General features: G+C 40.7%; 1 protein-coding gene across 3 annotated transcripts in view; it reads left to right on the top strand.

Moving 5' to 3' along the window:
• Window positions 1-15,426, top strand: part of Cep128 (centrosomal protein 128) — a 339,922-nt gene that overhangs the window by 19,380 nt on the left and 305,116 nt on the right. For all 3 annotated transcript variants that reach the window (XM_021179476.2, XM_021179475.2, XM_021179474.2), the window contains exon 5: window positions 474-560. In XM_021179476.2, the coding sequence (XP_021035135.1) occupies window positions 474-560 (87 nt within the window). The remainder of the gene's footprint in view (window positions 1-473; window positions 561-15,426) is intronic.

The following is a 15,426-nucleotide window of genomic DNA, read 5'->3' as shown; positions in this document are numbered from 1 at the left end:
CCCTCCCTCCCTCCCTCCCTCCCTCCCTTCCTGCCCCTATACTATTTTCTTATATGTTTACTACTATGTTCTCACTGCATAGCCCATCCTGGCCTCCACCTTGCTGTGCACATTCCCCATTCTGCTAACTCTTGATGTTCAAGATGGCTTTGTTGTAAGAAAGTGTGAATTACGCGTACACAGCTTTCTGAAGAGGACTCTTCTGAATTTGTGGTTTTGTTGTCAACTTATTATGGCACTTTGGATAAGGACTTGTAAATTACATGCTTCAGATTTTACATAAATCAATTGCAGGTGGATCTGGGCTTCTCTTGAAGTGTTGTAGAGATTTGGTGTGTGGGAACTTTGTTGATAATCTGAGTTACCTGGCAGGAATTGTACCTTTTACAAAGTTGACTTCGTTCGTTGAGAATACTAAAATTGACTGGAAAAATAGTGTTTGGGATGACTGATGGAGTGTTTTCTTTCCCAAGGACACCACTCGGAATCTGCGACATGTGGATCAGATGCTTGGGCGCTATCGCGAATACAGCACTGGACAGGCGGGCGCTGTTGGGCAGGTGGGAAAGGCTCAGCTGTTTGCCTTGTCTGGTCGCCACATGCAGATGTGTATTTAGGGGAATAGGCGTATAGGATAAGTAAGTAACAATATGAAAGTGCGTACTTAGGGGAGTGGGAGTATAAGATTAGTAGATATTGATGTTAATAAGAATACATTTTAAACTGCCTTACTGGGGCTGGAGATATGGCTCAGTGGTTAAGAACACTGCTCTTCTAAAGAAGTTAAGTTGAATCCCAGTGGGAAATCTGAGTTCTTTTACTAAGTTTAAACTGAAAACTGTTAAGGCAGTGTGAAGAATTTATTTATTTTATTTTATGTGCGTTGACATGTGGGTATCAGATCCCTTGGAACTGGGGTTACAGACAGTTGCGAGCTGTCACGTAGGTGCTGCGAACTGGACGTAGGTCCTCTGGAAGTGCATCAGGTGCTCTTAACTACAGAGCCATCTCTCCAATCCTATGCTCACTATTTTTAAAAAGTAAAACTTTCAAGTTTTACTCCACAGAGGTAACACCTTTCACAATCACTTGTATGCCATTCCAAATACTTTGCATACGTTGATGCGCATATGGCTCAATGATTTAAAAAAGCGGAACAGCATAACATCTGCATGTTTTCTGTTCTTTTGCTCTCCACATAACTTTGTGTAGGTGGACGACTCTGACTGCGTGGTTCAGTTGTTAGCCTGATACAGTCTAGGAGGAGAATCTCAATGTGGGGCTGCCTAGATCACGTTGGACTATAGGCACACCTGGGAGGGATTGTCTTAATTGTCTTAATTGATGCAGAAAGAGCCAGCCTACTGCGGGCAGCACCACTTCACGGACTTGGTTTCCTGGACTGTATAAGATAGGGAAAAGCCCCTGAGTTCGAGCAAGCAAATGAATTTGCACCCAGTTCTTTCTCTGCTCTTGACAGTAGTTGTCATGTGACTGGCTGCTTCAAGCTCCTGCTGCCTTAATTTCCATGGAATAATGAATGGCCCATTACAGTGTTTCTCAACCTGTGGGTCATAACTTCCTTGGATGTTGAATGCCCCCTTTGATAGGGGTCATGTAAGACCATCAGAAAATACAGATATTTACACAATAATTCATACAGGAGCAAAAATATAGTTATAAATTAGCAACAAAAATCATTTTGTGGTTGGGGGCTACCATAACATGAGGAATTGTATTAAAGAGTTACAGTATTAGGAAGGTTGAGAGCCATCCACCTATAACCTGGAATTGTTAGCTAAAATAAACCCTTTTTGGCTATCTCTCTCTCTATCTCTATTTATATCTCTATCTATCTATCTATCTATCTATCTATCTATCTATTATCTGTCTCTATATATTTGGGTCAGGGTATTTTATCATAGCTTATAGTATTCTATTGTTTGGATGTTTTCCCTTTAATAGGAACAGTGTAATAGTGACTGATAATTGTATTTCTCTCTCTCTCTCTCTCTGGATATATTTATGTAATTGTGAGAATTATGAAAGTAAATGTAATGGGTTAAAGAGTTTGCTTTCTTTTATTTCTCTTTTCCACTCTATTTTTAAAAAAATCATTGGATATTTTATTTATTTACATTTCAAATGTTATCTCCTTTCCCAGTTTCCCCTCTGGAAATCCCCATCCCATCTTCCCTCCCCCTGCTTCTATGAGGGTGCTCCCTCACTCACCCAGCCACCCTCTCCCGCCTCCCTGCCCTGGCATTCCCCTACAATGGGGCATTGAGTCTTCCCAGGACCAAGGGCCTCTCCTCCCATTGATGTCTGACTAGGCCATCCACTGCAATATATGAGGCTGGGTCCCTCCATGTGTAATCCTTGGTTGGTGGTTTAGTCACTGGGAGCTCTGGGGGTACTGGTTAATTCATATTGTTGTTCCTTCTATGGGGCTACAAACCCCTTCAGCTCATTCAGTTCTTTCTCTCTAACTCCTCCATTGGGGACCCAGTGCTCAGTCCAGTGGTTGGCTGTTAGCTTCCACCTCTGTATTTTTCATGTTTTAATAGAGCCTCTCAGGAGACAGCTATAACAGGCTCCTGTCAGTAAGCACTTCTTGGCATCCACAATAGTGTCTGGGTTTGGTGACTGTATATGGGATGGATCCCCAGGTTGGGCAGTCTCTGGATGGCCTTTTCTTCAGTCTCTGCTCCATACTTTATCTCATTATTTCCTCCCTTGAGTTTTTTGTTCCCCCTTCTAAGAAGGATTGAAACCCACTTTGGTCTTCCTTCTTCTTGAGTTTCATGTGGTTTGTGAATTGTATCTTGGTTATTCTAAGTTTCTGGGCTAATATCCATTTATCAGTGAGTGTATATCATGTGTGTTCTTTTGTGATTGAGTTACCTCACTTAGAATGATATTTTCTAATTTCATCCATTTGCCTAAGAATTTCATAAATTTATTGTTTTTAATAGCTGAGTAGTACTCCATTGTGTAAATGTACTACATTTTCTGTATCCATTCCTCTGTTGAGAACATCAGGGTTCTTTCCAGCTTCTGGCTATTATAAATAAGGCTGCTATGAACATACTGGAGCATGTGTTCTTGTTATATGTTGTAACATCTTTTGAGTATATGCCCAGGGGTGGTATAGCTGGGTCCTCAGGTAGAACTTTGTCCAATTTTCTGAGGAACCNCCAGACTGATTTCCAGAGTGGTTGTACCAGTTTGTAATCCCACCAATAATGGAGGAGTGTTCCTCTTTCTCTACATCCTCACCAGCATCTGCTGTCACCTGAATTTTTGATCTTAGCCATTCTGACTGGTGTGAGGTGTAATCTCAGGGTTGTTTTGATTTGCATTTCCCTGATGACTAAGGATGTTGAACATTTCTTTAGGTGCTTCTCAGCCATTCGATATTCTTCAGTTGAGAATTCTTTGTTTGGAGTTGTACCCTATTTTTATAGGGTTATTTGGTTCTCTGGAGTCCAACTTCTTGAATTCTTTGTATATATACATATATATAATATCCAATATATTGGATGTTAGCCCTCAATGGGATGTTAGGGTTGGTAAAGATCTTTTCCCAATCTGTTGGTTGCCATTTTGTTGTATTGACACTGTCCTTTGCCTTACAGAAGTTTTGCAATTTTATGAGGTCCCATTTATCTATTTTTGGTCTTAGAGCATAAGTCATTTGTGTTCTGTTTAGGAAATTTTCCCCTGTGCCCATGTGTTCAAGGCTCTTCCCCACTTTCTCTTCTGTTAGTTTCATTGAATCTGGTTTTATGTGGTGGTCCTTGATCCACTTGGACTTGAGCTTTTTATAGGAGATAAGAATGCTCAAAAGTCCTGATTATCCTAGATTCAATTCATAGACCACATGAAGTCCTAGAAGAAGGAAGACCAAAATGTGGATGTTTCCATGCTTCTTAGAAGGTTGAACAAAATACTCATAAGAGGAAATATGGAGACAAAATGTGGAGCAGAAACTGAAGGAAAGGCCATCCAGAGACTGTCCCACCTGGGGATCCATCCTATGTACAGTTACCAAATCTGGACACTATTGTGGATGCCAGGAAGTGGTTGTTGATGGAAGCTTGATATGGCTGTCTCCTGAGAGGCTCTGCCAGAGCCTGACAAATATAGAGGCGATTGATTGCAACTAACCATTGAACTGAGCATGGAGGGGGAGGTAAGGGGGGGTGGGGAGCTGGGAGTGGTGGTGTCCCAGATGGAGAAGTTGGAGAAGGGACTGAAAGAACTGAGGGGGTTTGCAGCCCCATGGAGGGGAGCAACAGTGTCAACTGGCCAGAACCCCCATAACTCAGAACTCCCGGGGACTGGATCACCAACCAAAGAATACACATGGAGGGACCCACAGCTCTGGCTGCAAATGTGGCAGAGGATGGCCTTGTTGGATATCAGTGGGAGGAGAGGCCCTTGGGCCCGAGGGTGTTCAATGCCCCAGTGTAGGGGAATGCCAGGGAGGGAAGATAGGATTGGGTGGGTGGGTGGGGGAGCACCCTCATAGAGGCAGAGGGAGGGGGATAGAATAGGGGAATTCCGAAGGGGAGACCTGGAAAGGGAAAAACATTTGAAATGTAAATAAAGAAAATATCCAATAATAATAATAAAAAAAGAATATCGATTTGCATTCTTCTACATGCTGACCTCCAATTGAACTAGCACCAGTTGTGGAAAATGGTGTCTCTTTTCTATTGGATGGTTATAGCTCCTTTGTCAAAGATCAAGTGACCATAGGTGTGTAGGTTCATTTCTGGATCTTCAATTCTATTCCATTGTTCTACCTGTCTGTCGCTGTACCAGTACCATGCAGTTTTTATCACTATTGTTCTGTAATACAGCTTGAGGTTAAGGATGGTGATTCCCCCAGAAGTTCTTTTATTGTTGAGAATAGTTTTAACTATCCTGGGTTTTTTGTTATTCCAAATGAATTTGAGAATTGCTCTTTCTAACTCTATGAAGAATTGAGTTGGAATTTTGTGGGGGATTGTATTGAATCTGTAGATTGCTTTCAGCAAGATGGCCATTTTTACTATATTAATCCTGCCAATCCATGAGCATGGGAAATCTTTCCATCTTCTGAGATCTTCGATTTTTTTCTTCAGAGACTTAAAGTTCTTTTCATACAGATCTTTCATTTGCTTGGTTATAGTCACACCAACGTATTTTATATTATTTGTGGCTATTGTAAAGGGTGTTATTTCCCTAATTTCTTTCTCAGCCCATTTAACCTTTGTGTAGAGAAAGGCTATTGATTTGTTTGAGTTTATTCTATATCCAGCCACTTTGCTGAAGGTGTTTATCAGGTTTAGGAGTTCTCTGGTAGAATTTTAGGGGTCACTTATATATACTATCATATCATCTGCAAATAGTGATATTTTGACTTCTTCCTTTCCAATTTGTATTCCCTTGATCTCCTTTTGTTGTCTAATCACTCTGGCTAGGACTTCTAGTACTATATTGAATAGATAGGGAGAGAGTGGTCAGCCTTGTCTAGTCCCTGATTTTAGTTGGATTGCTTCAAGTTTCTCTCTGTTTAGTTTGATATTGGCTACTGGTTTGTTGTATATTGCTTTCACTATGTTTAGATATATGCCTTGAATTCCTCATCTTTCCAAGACTTTTAACATGAAAGAATGTTGAATTTTGTCAAAAGCTTTTCAGCATCTAATGAATGATCATGTGGTTTGTTTCTTTGAGTTTGTTTATGTAGTGGATTCCAATTGATGGATTTCCTTATAGAAGAGTATTGGTATTAGGTCTTTGAAGGTCTGATAGAATTCTGCACTAAAACCATCTGGTCCTGGGCTGTTTTTGGTTGAGAGACTTTTAATGACTCTTCTATTTCTTTAGGGGTTATTGGACTATTTAGATGGATTATTTGATCCTGATTTAACTTTAGTACCTGGTGTCTGTTTAGAAAATTGTCCATTTCATCCAGATCTTCCAGTATTGTTGAGTATAGATTTTTGTAGTAGGATCTGATGATATTTTTGAATTTCCTCAGTTTCTGTTGTTAAGTCTTCCTTTTCATCTCGGATTTTGTTAATTTGGATACTGTCTCTGCCCTCTGGTTAGTCTGGCTAACAGTTTATCTATTTTGTTGATTTTCTCCAAGAACAAGCTTCTGGTTTTGTTGATTCTTTGTATAGTTCTTTTTGTTTCTACTTGGTTGATTTCAGCTCTGAGTTTGATTATTTCTTGCATTCTACTCCTCTTGGGTGTGTTTGCTTCTTTTTGTTCTAGAGCTTTCAGATGTGTTGTCAAGCTGCTAGTGTATGCTCTTTCCAGTTTCTTTTTGGAGGTACTCAGAGCTATGAGTTTTCCTCTTTGAACTGCTTCAATTGTGTTCCATAAGTTTTGGTATGTTGTGGCTTCATTTTCATCAAATTCCCAAAAATCTTCAATTTCTTTCTTCATCTCTTCCTTGAACAAGTTATCATTGAGTAGAGCATTGTTCAGCTTCCATGTGTATGTGGGCTTTCTGTTGTTTTTTTGTTGCTATTGAAGGCCAACTTTAGTCTGTGGTGATCTGATAGGATGGGATTATCTCAATCTTCTTGTATCTGTTGAGGCCTGTTTTGTGACCAGATCAATTTTGGAGAAAGTACCATGAGGTGTTGAGAAGAAGGTATATTCTTTTTGTTTTAGGATGAATGTTCTATGGATATCTGTTAAATCCATTTGGTTCCTAGCCCACTAGCTTCTTGTATATTTGCGCACTCACCTTTGGGAACCCACTTAAAAGTCTTTCTTCTTTATGAAGGCAGGAGTAGTGTTCACATTTTAACAAGAAGGATTTGTATTATACAGTAATGGTTTTGTGTATCTTTGTTCTATCCCAGTTGTCAAATGTGTCCCCAGCTGGGCCTGAGGACTTGCTTTCCTCTTGTGAAGCAGAACCGTAGGTGTTATTATTTATTTGCTTGTAATTGGAGACTAATTGAGCAGAAGGAAACAGGGCTTCTCTATAAAGGGCTGTCCTGCTTTCCCTCAGAAAATAAGTGTGGGCACTTTCGCACCTACAGGATATTTATGATGTATGATGTGTCTGAAAGGCCCTGCTGTAGGCTTCATGTGTGTAGGTAGCCCACAAATGGTTTTAGGTTATTTTATTAATAATAGACATTTCTCCTTTTTAATTTTTTGTGAAAAATTGGAACATTATTACTCACTTGAAACAGAATACAGAAAGCAGAAAATATGGTAGCAGCTAGAGTTAGACACTGAATTCTGCAGAGTGACTGTTCGACCCAACAGGGTTTCTTTCCAGCCACTCTTAGGAAAAAAGACCTAGAAGAGCAGAGTGTTTTTGCCTACACTTGTTCCTTAGCCTGGTCTAGTTTTCCTTCTCTGGCTTCCTTATGCTCGTGTTCTGTTCTGACACTTGGTGGGTAGTGACTTTTCATTCTGACATGTCTGTGCATCATGGCCTGGTCTAGTTTTCCTTCTCTGGCTTCCTTATGCTCGTGTTCTGTTCTGACACTTGGTGGGTAGTGACTTTTCATTCTGACATGTCCGTGCATCATGGCACTAATTGCTGTATATTTGAGCTAGTCAGGATAGCAGCAATTTTCTTTTCTTTTTCTCTCTCTTTATCTCTCTCTTTCAACTTTTTGTCAAAATAAAGCAAAACAACAATAAAAAAATAAATCCTATCTATCCTCCCTGGTCCTGTCTTTTTTTTTTTTTAAATTCCATTTATTGGGTCTTTTCTGGATCTTTTTTATAATCTTCAAGTCCTCAAAGTACACAGCAAAATTTTCCATCGTTAAACCAGCCAAATGACTATGTTGTGTTTGGATATATATAATTTTGTATGTGTGAGGGTGCATGTATGTGTGTGTGCACACATGCCCACATAAGCCGGAGGTCATCCTTGAGTGTTGTTCCTCAGGAGGTGTCTATCATTCTGAGACAAAGCCTCTCACTGGGACCTGGGACACACTGCTTATACTAGGCTGGCTGGCCAGTGAGCCTCAAGATTTACCCGTCTCTATCTCTCCAGTTGCAATTACAGTTAGGAGCCACCACACCCTGCTTTTTATGTGAGAGCTGGGAATTGAACCCATGCTCCATTGAACCCATGGATGACAAGCATCTTAGCCACTGAGCTACTGCTCTGTCCTCACTGCCCCTGTCATTTTTTTAAAATTACATTTTATTGGGGCTGGAGAGATGGCTCAGTGGTTAAGAGCACCACTGTTCTACAGAGGACCGGAGTTCAGTGCTCAGCACCTACATGGTAGCTCATAACCATCTATAGCTACTATTGCAGGGGATCTGAGGCCCCCTCTGGCCTTTGTGGGCAGCAGGCAGGCACATGGTTGCATGTACCTTTAGGCAGAAGAGTCATACCCATAAAATGAAAGTGAATAACTTTAAAAGAATTGCATTATTTGTTCATTGTTGTGTGTATGAACATGTGTTCACGTGCGTGTGTACTCACGTGTACACATGCCTTAATTCGTGTGTTGGAATCAAGACCATTTGCAGGAACAGATAATTTCTTTTTACTGTTGGGGTTCTAGAGATTGACTTGGGTTATCAGGATTGGCAATACGTGCTTTTACTATGAGCTAACTTACCAGCCCCCAGAACATGCTTTTTAATTCATATATGCTTTATAATAGAATAATATATTTTAGCCAGTGATAACCCAACTGTTAAAAAAAATTTCACCATGATGAATATCCATTGCCTACTTGAATTAGCATTTTTCTTTTAAAACATAAAGAGACTTCTTAGAAAACCGAATCAACGCTTTTGGCCTAGGAAAGACAGTAGCTTTTATTATTAACTTCGATTTTATAAATGACTACTGTTAATCCTCAGTAAGTGGATATGTAGGTTGTCTGTTTAAATATTTATTTGTTGGTGGCTTCACTCTGTGACTATAATTTATCAATGGGGAAGGGGAACAGCTTGAAAGTATGAATGTCTGCTGTGGTGTTTTTCTCCTGAGTTGATTTTCACATAACAAGGCAACTGCAATGGGTATGCACTGTGGTCTTTAAAGCCTGCTGGTTGTGATCCTGTTTGGTCCTTTTAGGCTCTACGTCTGTCTCAGAATACTCCAGATTTTACTGTTGTTCCCTCGACTCTTTATAACCTGCAACCTAAGTTTACTATTTACTTCACTTTAGCTTTTATTAGCATACATTAATTTATGAAGTGTTGGGTCCTTTCATGGCATTGTCACACATGGATGTACTTTGGTCATACTCAGCCCATCCCCCACTGCTGCCTTCCTCGTCTCTGCCATTAATTCTGTTCTTTTCTCAAGGAGTTCCCTTTAATGTCACTTATTCCTTCTGAGTCTAGTGTAATTTGCTTGTCATAATGATCTCCATTTCTCTGCAAATGCTATGGCTTCATTTTTTTTTTTCATGGCTGAATTATAATCCATTGCATGCATAAACATGTCTATATACTTACAACATTTATGATGTATATTGCATTTTCCTGACCATCTGTTGGTGGGTGCTGGGCTGGCTCCAGGCTTTGGCTCTCATCAGTCATACAAATAAGCAAGCCTGTGCAGGTATCTCTGTAGTAAGCTGCCTTTGATTCCTGCATCCAACCCAGGTTTAATTTTTTGCTTATTACCTCTGAAGACCTTGGGTGGGTCCCATGGAAAATCTTGAAGTCTCTGGTTTTAATGCAGGAGCAGTGCCTAACTTTCTAGAGTCTTCTTAGGGGCTTCCCTATTACTTTAGGTTTTAAATGTTATCTTCTTACAATGCTGTAAGAAATAGTGTTTATATTTTCATTTTTAAGATAAGAAAGGTGGGTCACAGACTGGTCATTCACTTGCCTGTGGTCTTTTAAGTGACATCTTCAACAGCAGGTGTGTTTTAGAAGATTCAGGATTCAGTTCTCCACTAAGCTGGCATGATTACTCACTGTTTCCCAATGGTGTAACTATAAAGATTTATTTTCATTTATGTGCATGTGTACGTGTGTGTGTGTGTATGTGTGTGTGTGTTGGATCGTCTGGAGCTGGAGTTGTAGGCGGCTGTGAGCTGCCCCAGATGGGTCCTGGGAAGTAAACTTGTGTTCTTTGTAAAAGCTGCAGGTGCTCTTAGGCTAAGCTATGCTGTAACTTCATATTTCTGAAAATGAGGACCTTACATTGAAAGTTTGGAAGATTAAATGATCACACACCGAGGATTGAGATTTTGGAGGCTACTTGCACTTATTGAAAATAAGCCCAGTGTCATAAAGTCATTATATCTTAGTTAGCACAAGGCCTGGAATGAGAGCGAGTTGGAACCCATGCAGAATTGAATCGGGAGGGAGTCTGGAAGGGAGCTAGGACTGAGGCGTCTTGGAAGCAGCTCTTCTTGTCACTGCTATGCAGTGGAGTAGGGTCCAGGTCCCCTAGAGTGGCACAGGCTTTCCCCTTCAGCAGCAGCAGAGATTTCCACGTGACACTCTTGTAAATGTTCTGCTCAGTGACCAGTGGGTGGGCTGGTGTCGATGAGGCTAAAATAGTTAATAGGATCTTAAAGTATAGTTCTTGCTTCATATCAGTAGGTTAATTAAGTTCATTTTAAGGATAAAGGCATAAAGGCAAATTATAGCATAGAAACTTGCATTAGTAGGTAACTTTTTCTAATACGTACTTTGATTAAAAATTGCCTATGGGGAAAGACCATCCAGTGACTGGCACAACTTGGGATCCATCCCATGCACAGGCACCAAACCCTGACACTATACTGATACCACGTTGTGCTGGCAGACAGGAGTCTAGCATGGCAGTCCTCAAATGCAGATACTTACAGCCAACCATTGGACGAATAGCCCACCCAAAAGCTTTTTGGATTTGTGAATGAAGGACACACACAGACACACACACACACACACCAGCTAATTGTGTTATGCCTTGACTAGCTCAGTGGCTGGGCACTTCTAAACCTCCCCTCAGCCAGCACATTTTCTCCTCCAGTATTTCTGACTTAACACCTCTTAAATCTATATTTTATCTTGTTGCCCTGGCTCCTTCTGGGCGAGCCCTTTATCTTTGCTACCCAAGACGCTTCTGGGCAGGCCTTCTGGGGGCTGCTTTCCTTCTTGTACCTACATTTTGGCTGTTACTACCCCCTGTTCCTTCCCAGGGTGGTCCGACCTACTCTTTTCTTCTGGCAGAGAGCCTTTCTTTCTCCTCCCTGTATTTCTTCTCTGGGAAGCTAGGAGTCCTGCCCCTCGCTCTCTGCCCAGCCATTGGCCGTTGGTTCTTTATTGATCAATCAAAAACCAACCGGGGACAGGGACCGTCAAGTGTCTAGGCTTGCAGAGTCCCAATTAGAGGGTTGAACCAAGAGAAAGCATTAGAACCAATTCCCAACAGGGTTTCACTTGTCAAAAGTACCTGATGACACCAAAGAAAGTGGTTTAAGCCAGACATTAGCCATGATAGCCCAGAGTTGAATGCCTGATTTGCACTAGTTCATTAAGTGCTTAAAGGTAAGGGGTGTCCTGTCTTTCACTAACTTTAGTAATGGCGTCTATGGGTAAGAAATTTAATTAGTTACCTTCTGTTAAGTCCATTTTAATGAATGTACTTCAGAGTTTTGAATTAGGTTATTCTCCTGTTGAAAGCTATATCTCCAAGTTTCTTATGTGAAGCTATGAGATGTGAAAATATTTCTTTCCTAGAAAATGGTGCGATGGCTCAGGGTAAAGGAGCTATGTGTGCAAGGATGGTAATTCAAGTTCAGTCCCTGGGACCCACATGCTGAAGAGAGCAACCAACTCCAGAAAGCTGTCCCCTGACCTCTGCATGTGTGCCCTGACCTCTGCATGTGTGTGCAGCACATGTCCTTGCATTCACATGTTGTAAAACATAAAATAATGCAAAGGAATTTCCTTGAGGCTTATGGAAGAAATTTAGTCTTTGGACTCAGAATTGAAATTGAATTCTGATTTTTTTTCCTTAGAAATTACCTCAGTTACTTTGAACAAGTTATTAAAGTTATTATTAAACAAGTTATTTGGAGACCAAGTTTCATTATTTAAAACATTAGCATAATCATGCATACTTCATTATGGTAATACTTAAGCGCTCATAATGTATTTGCTAAACATTTATTTGTGATTTCTTTAATTTGTCTGATAATCACCATTATTAAGCATTTACTAAGTCCATTTAAAATCTACTTTATTCATCTGTGTGTGTATGTGCATGCGTTCACAGGCCATGACGAGTCAGAAGGAAACTCTCAGGGGTTGAGTTTCTCCTGCCCCCTTGCACCCAGGGTTCTGGACTGCTGAGCCATCTCTCCAGCCCCCTATGGAAAGTTATAGCATTAGACTGGACATTATTCTAAATTTCATCCAGTTTCTAGAGTGATTAATTTCCAGTACTCACTATTGCTCCTAGATTTTGAAGTGATATTTCATTTCTCTTGTTCTGCAATATATATTCTAAAATATAGTTTATGTTTATGTGTGTGTGTGTGTTGTGTTGTGTGTATGTGTGTGTGTTTATGTGTATATATGTCTGGTCTGTGTACATCTCTGTCTGCGTATGCCTGCCCCCTTATCTATCTATCTATCTATCTATCTATCTATCTATCTATCTATCTATCTTGTCTTGTCCTTCTGTCTGTCTGTCTGTCTGTTGGTCAGTCGGTCTGTCTGTCTTTCTGCCTCTGTCTGTATCTTTCTGTGTATGTATGTGTGTATTTTATTACTTTTAGCTATAGGTTAGGATTGGCTAGCCAGCGTGTTCACATCGAAGTCATTTTGGCATGGCATGCTCTGGTTTTGGGACCAGTTCCCTTTGTAGACCAACTAGCAAGGAAAGCAATGCAGCAGTGATGCCCTGGGTGACTGGGGGCTGCTGAGGTAGTGAGGCTTCCACACAGGCTCTGGTGAGAAAAGGAAGTTTAGAAGGACTCTTTTCCTCCTTCAAGAACGTAGCTAATTCTAGAGGTGGCTTCCAAACAGAGTTTCTGGAGTCAGAAATCACTTGGAAATGCAGAACGTAGATTAGTCCCTTGCAAAAATCAGCTGTCACTGCAAAGGGTAGTCCAGTAAGAGACAATGGATTGAAACTGAAATTTCAGTTCAAAAATTCAGTCCCCAGCCTTCAAGGGGACTGAATAAATCCTATTCTTACCAGGATTGAGGCGGTTTGGGATTTCTATTGATTCTAAGCTGACTTCCTGCTGGAGGGAAAATCACACACCTTGAAAATCAGATGACATAAATAACCAAGCAGCTTTCAGTGGGAGGACTGAGTAGAAGCTGGTAGGCAGTTGAAAAGAGAATGGATTAAAAGACGGCCAACAGAAGCTCTCCATAGAGAAGAATGTAAGAATGGAGGGGTGAACCCACAGAATAGAGAACAGGAAAAGATCAGAAGGATACCGAGAGGACAGCATTATGGTACTAATGCACACCAGGTGTGGTGTCATGCTCTCTATCGCAGCTCTCATGAGGCGAGGCAGGAAGATTATCAAGCCAGCCTGGGCTACTATGGGAGGCACTGTCTCAATCAAACCAAACCCTTAAGAAGGAGAGGATGAGGGACAGGAGACAAGAGGAGAGAACAGGGCAAAGACAGTGAGTGACTGAGAATTTACAACACATGAAAGATACCAAGTTATTCATTCTGTGGTCCCTATGGCTAAAAAAGGCAGGACAAAACAAATAGAACTCAAATAGCCACACAATAAAGCAGCAGAGAAGTTCAAAAGAAGACCTCCTCATGTTTTATCCAAGGATGGATACAGATGTCATGGTGGGAGTGGGGGTGGTTTCAGGAAAAGAGATGACTGAATATGAGACTGACGAGCAGCTTACTTTCCAGAAACAACAGGGAGAGACGCAGCTGACTTTGCTAAATGAAAGACGACTTGTCATATGTTACTCTTCTGTTTTGTCTATGCTTTTCCTGTGGCTGGCCCAGCTAGTTTCCCTACACTTCCTCAGGCTAAATACTTGTTGGTGCTCACAGTTCTCCCTTTCCACTCCTGCAGAGTTGAGTTCTGCAGAGGTTCTTCTCGAACAACTGTTTTGTTTTGATCTTGGTTTTGAAGAGTTGGACATGACTTGAGATGGATTCATGTATTATTATTGTTGTTCTTATTTTTATTCACGTTTGCATAAGGGTCCTAGCTGGAGCTGAAGTTTCCCACAAGTCAGGGTGGACAGCTTTTCCTCCATTCTTTTGGGTGCTAGTTGAGTCTTCTTAAGTGGACCATTGTGTGTTTGTCTGGATATTCCCAGTATTTAGCATATTTTGTTCAATATAGGTAGCTCTAAGTAGTCTAAGTGTCAAATATCAGCTTTGATACACAGAGTAAACTGAGGTGGGGCATAGAGTTAGCAATGGGTCAAAATCTGGTAACTCCTGGCATTTAAAGACCTCTGTTAATCATGGCAGGCAATTAAAAGAGGAAAAAAAAGGGGCGGGGGGAGGAGCCATACATAGCTAGTGGCTCTGGCGGCTTGAGACCAGCACTTCTTGTAACTGTAATTCTTGTAATTCTGAACTCTCTTTTACTTTTCTGTCACCAGAGCTGATTGTTTTTGGTGAGTGCATCCTGCTGATAGCCACAGACAATTAGAAAAACAAACAAACAAACAAACAAACAAACAACAATCCCACAATTACCTGGGATGGCAAGAAAGTTAAAGAAAAAGAAAAAAATCACACACTCATACACACATTTAATGGATGAAGTAAAGGGGACTCGTTATGCCAATTTCACACATGCACATACCTATAGATACATACCCACATTTATATACACACATTTTGTGGACAGAGTAAAGCTTACATATATACACACAGTTGGTGGGTGGAGCAGAGCCCCAACACCCTTACACATATACGTATATGCACATATGTGGTGAGTGGAGAGAAGGTTCAACAACTTCATTTTCTCAACTAGTCCTTTTTATATTGCCTAAAACAAAGTTCTCCACGCAAGAACAAGGACTACTTTATTTGAAAACAGATAAAATATTATACAAGAGGGAGTTATGTACAGCAGAATTGTTGATTATAAATTCAAAGCAATAGTTTTATCTGTCTTTTATTCCATAAGCTCATTACAAGTTCAAAGCAATAGTTTTATATGTTCATGGCTTTACTTTATTATGATGCACACTTGTGGCTTCATCCTTGGAATGGATATTTTTCTTTGATCATAAATCGGTCCCAAGCATGTTTCTCTTCCTAGTGCAATTGCGTGCTTGTGACACATAAAGGTTCATAGAACTCTTTTTGAATCTTCCTTATTCTGTGTGGAGGCTTAAAATTACTTGAATCAATTCGATAAAAATCATTGCCGGGCGTGGTGGCGCACGCCTTTAATCCCAGCACTCAGGAGGCAGAGGCAGGCGGATTTCTGAGTTCGAGGCCAGCCTGGTCTACAAAGTGCC

The sequence above is a fragment of the Mus caroli genome, chromosome 12, assembly GCF_900094665.2.
Source record: "Mus caroli chromosome 12, CAROLI_EIJ_v1.1, whole genome shotgun sequence".
Classification (NCBI taxonomy): Eukaryota; Metazoa; Chordata; class Mammalia; order Rodentia; family Muridae; genus Mus; species Mus caroli.
The sequence above is the reverse complement of the archived record's forward strand: the minus strand, read 5'-3'. Positions and strand labels throughout refer to the sequence as shown.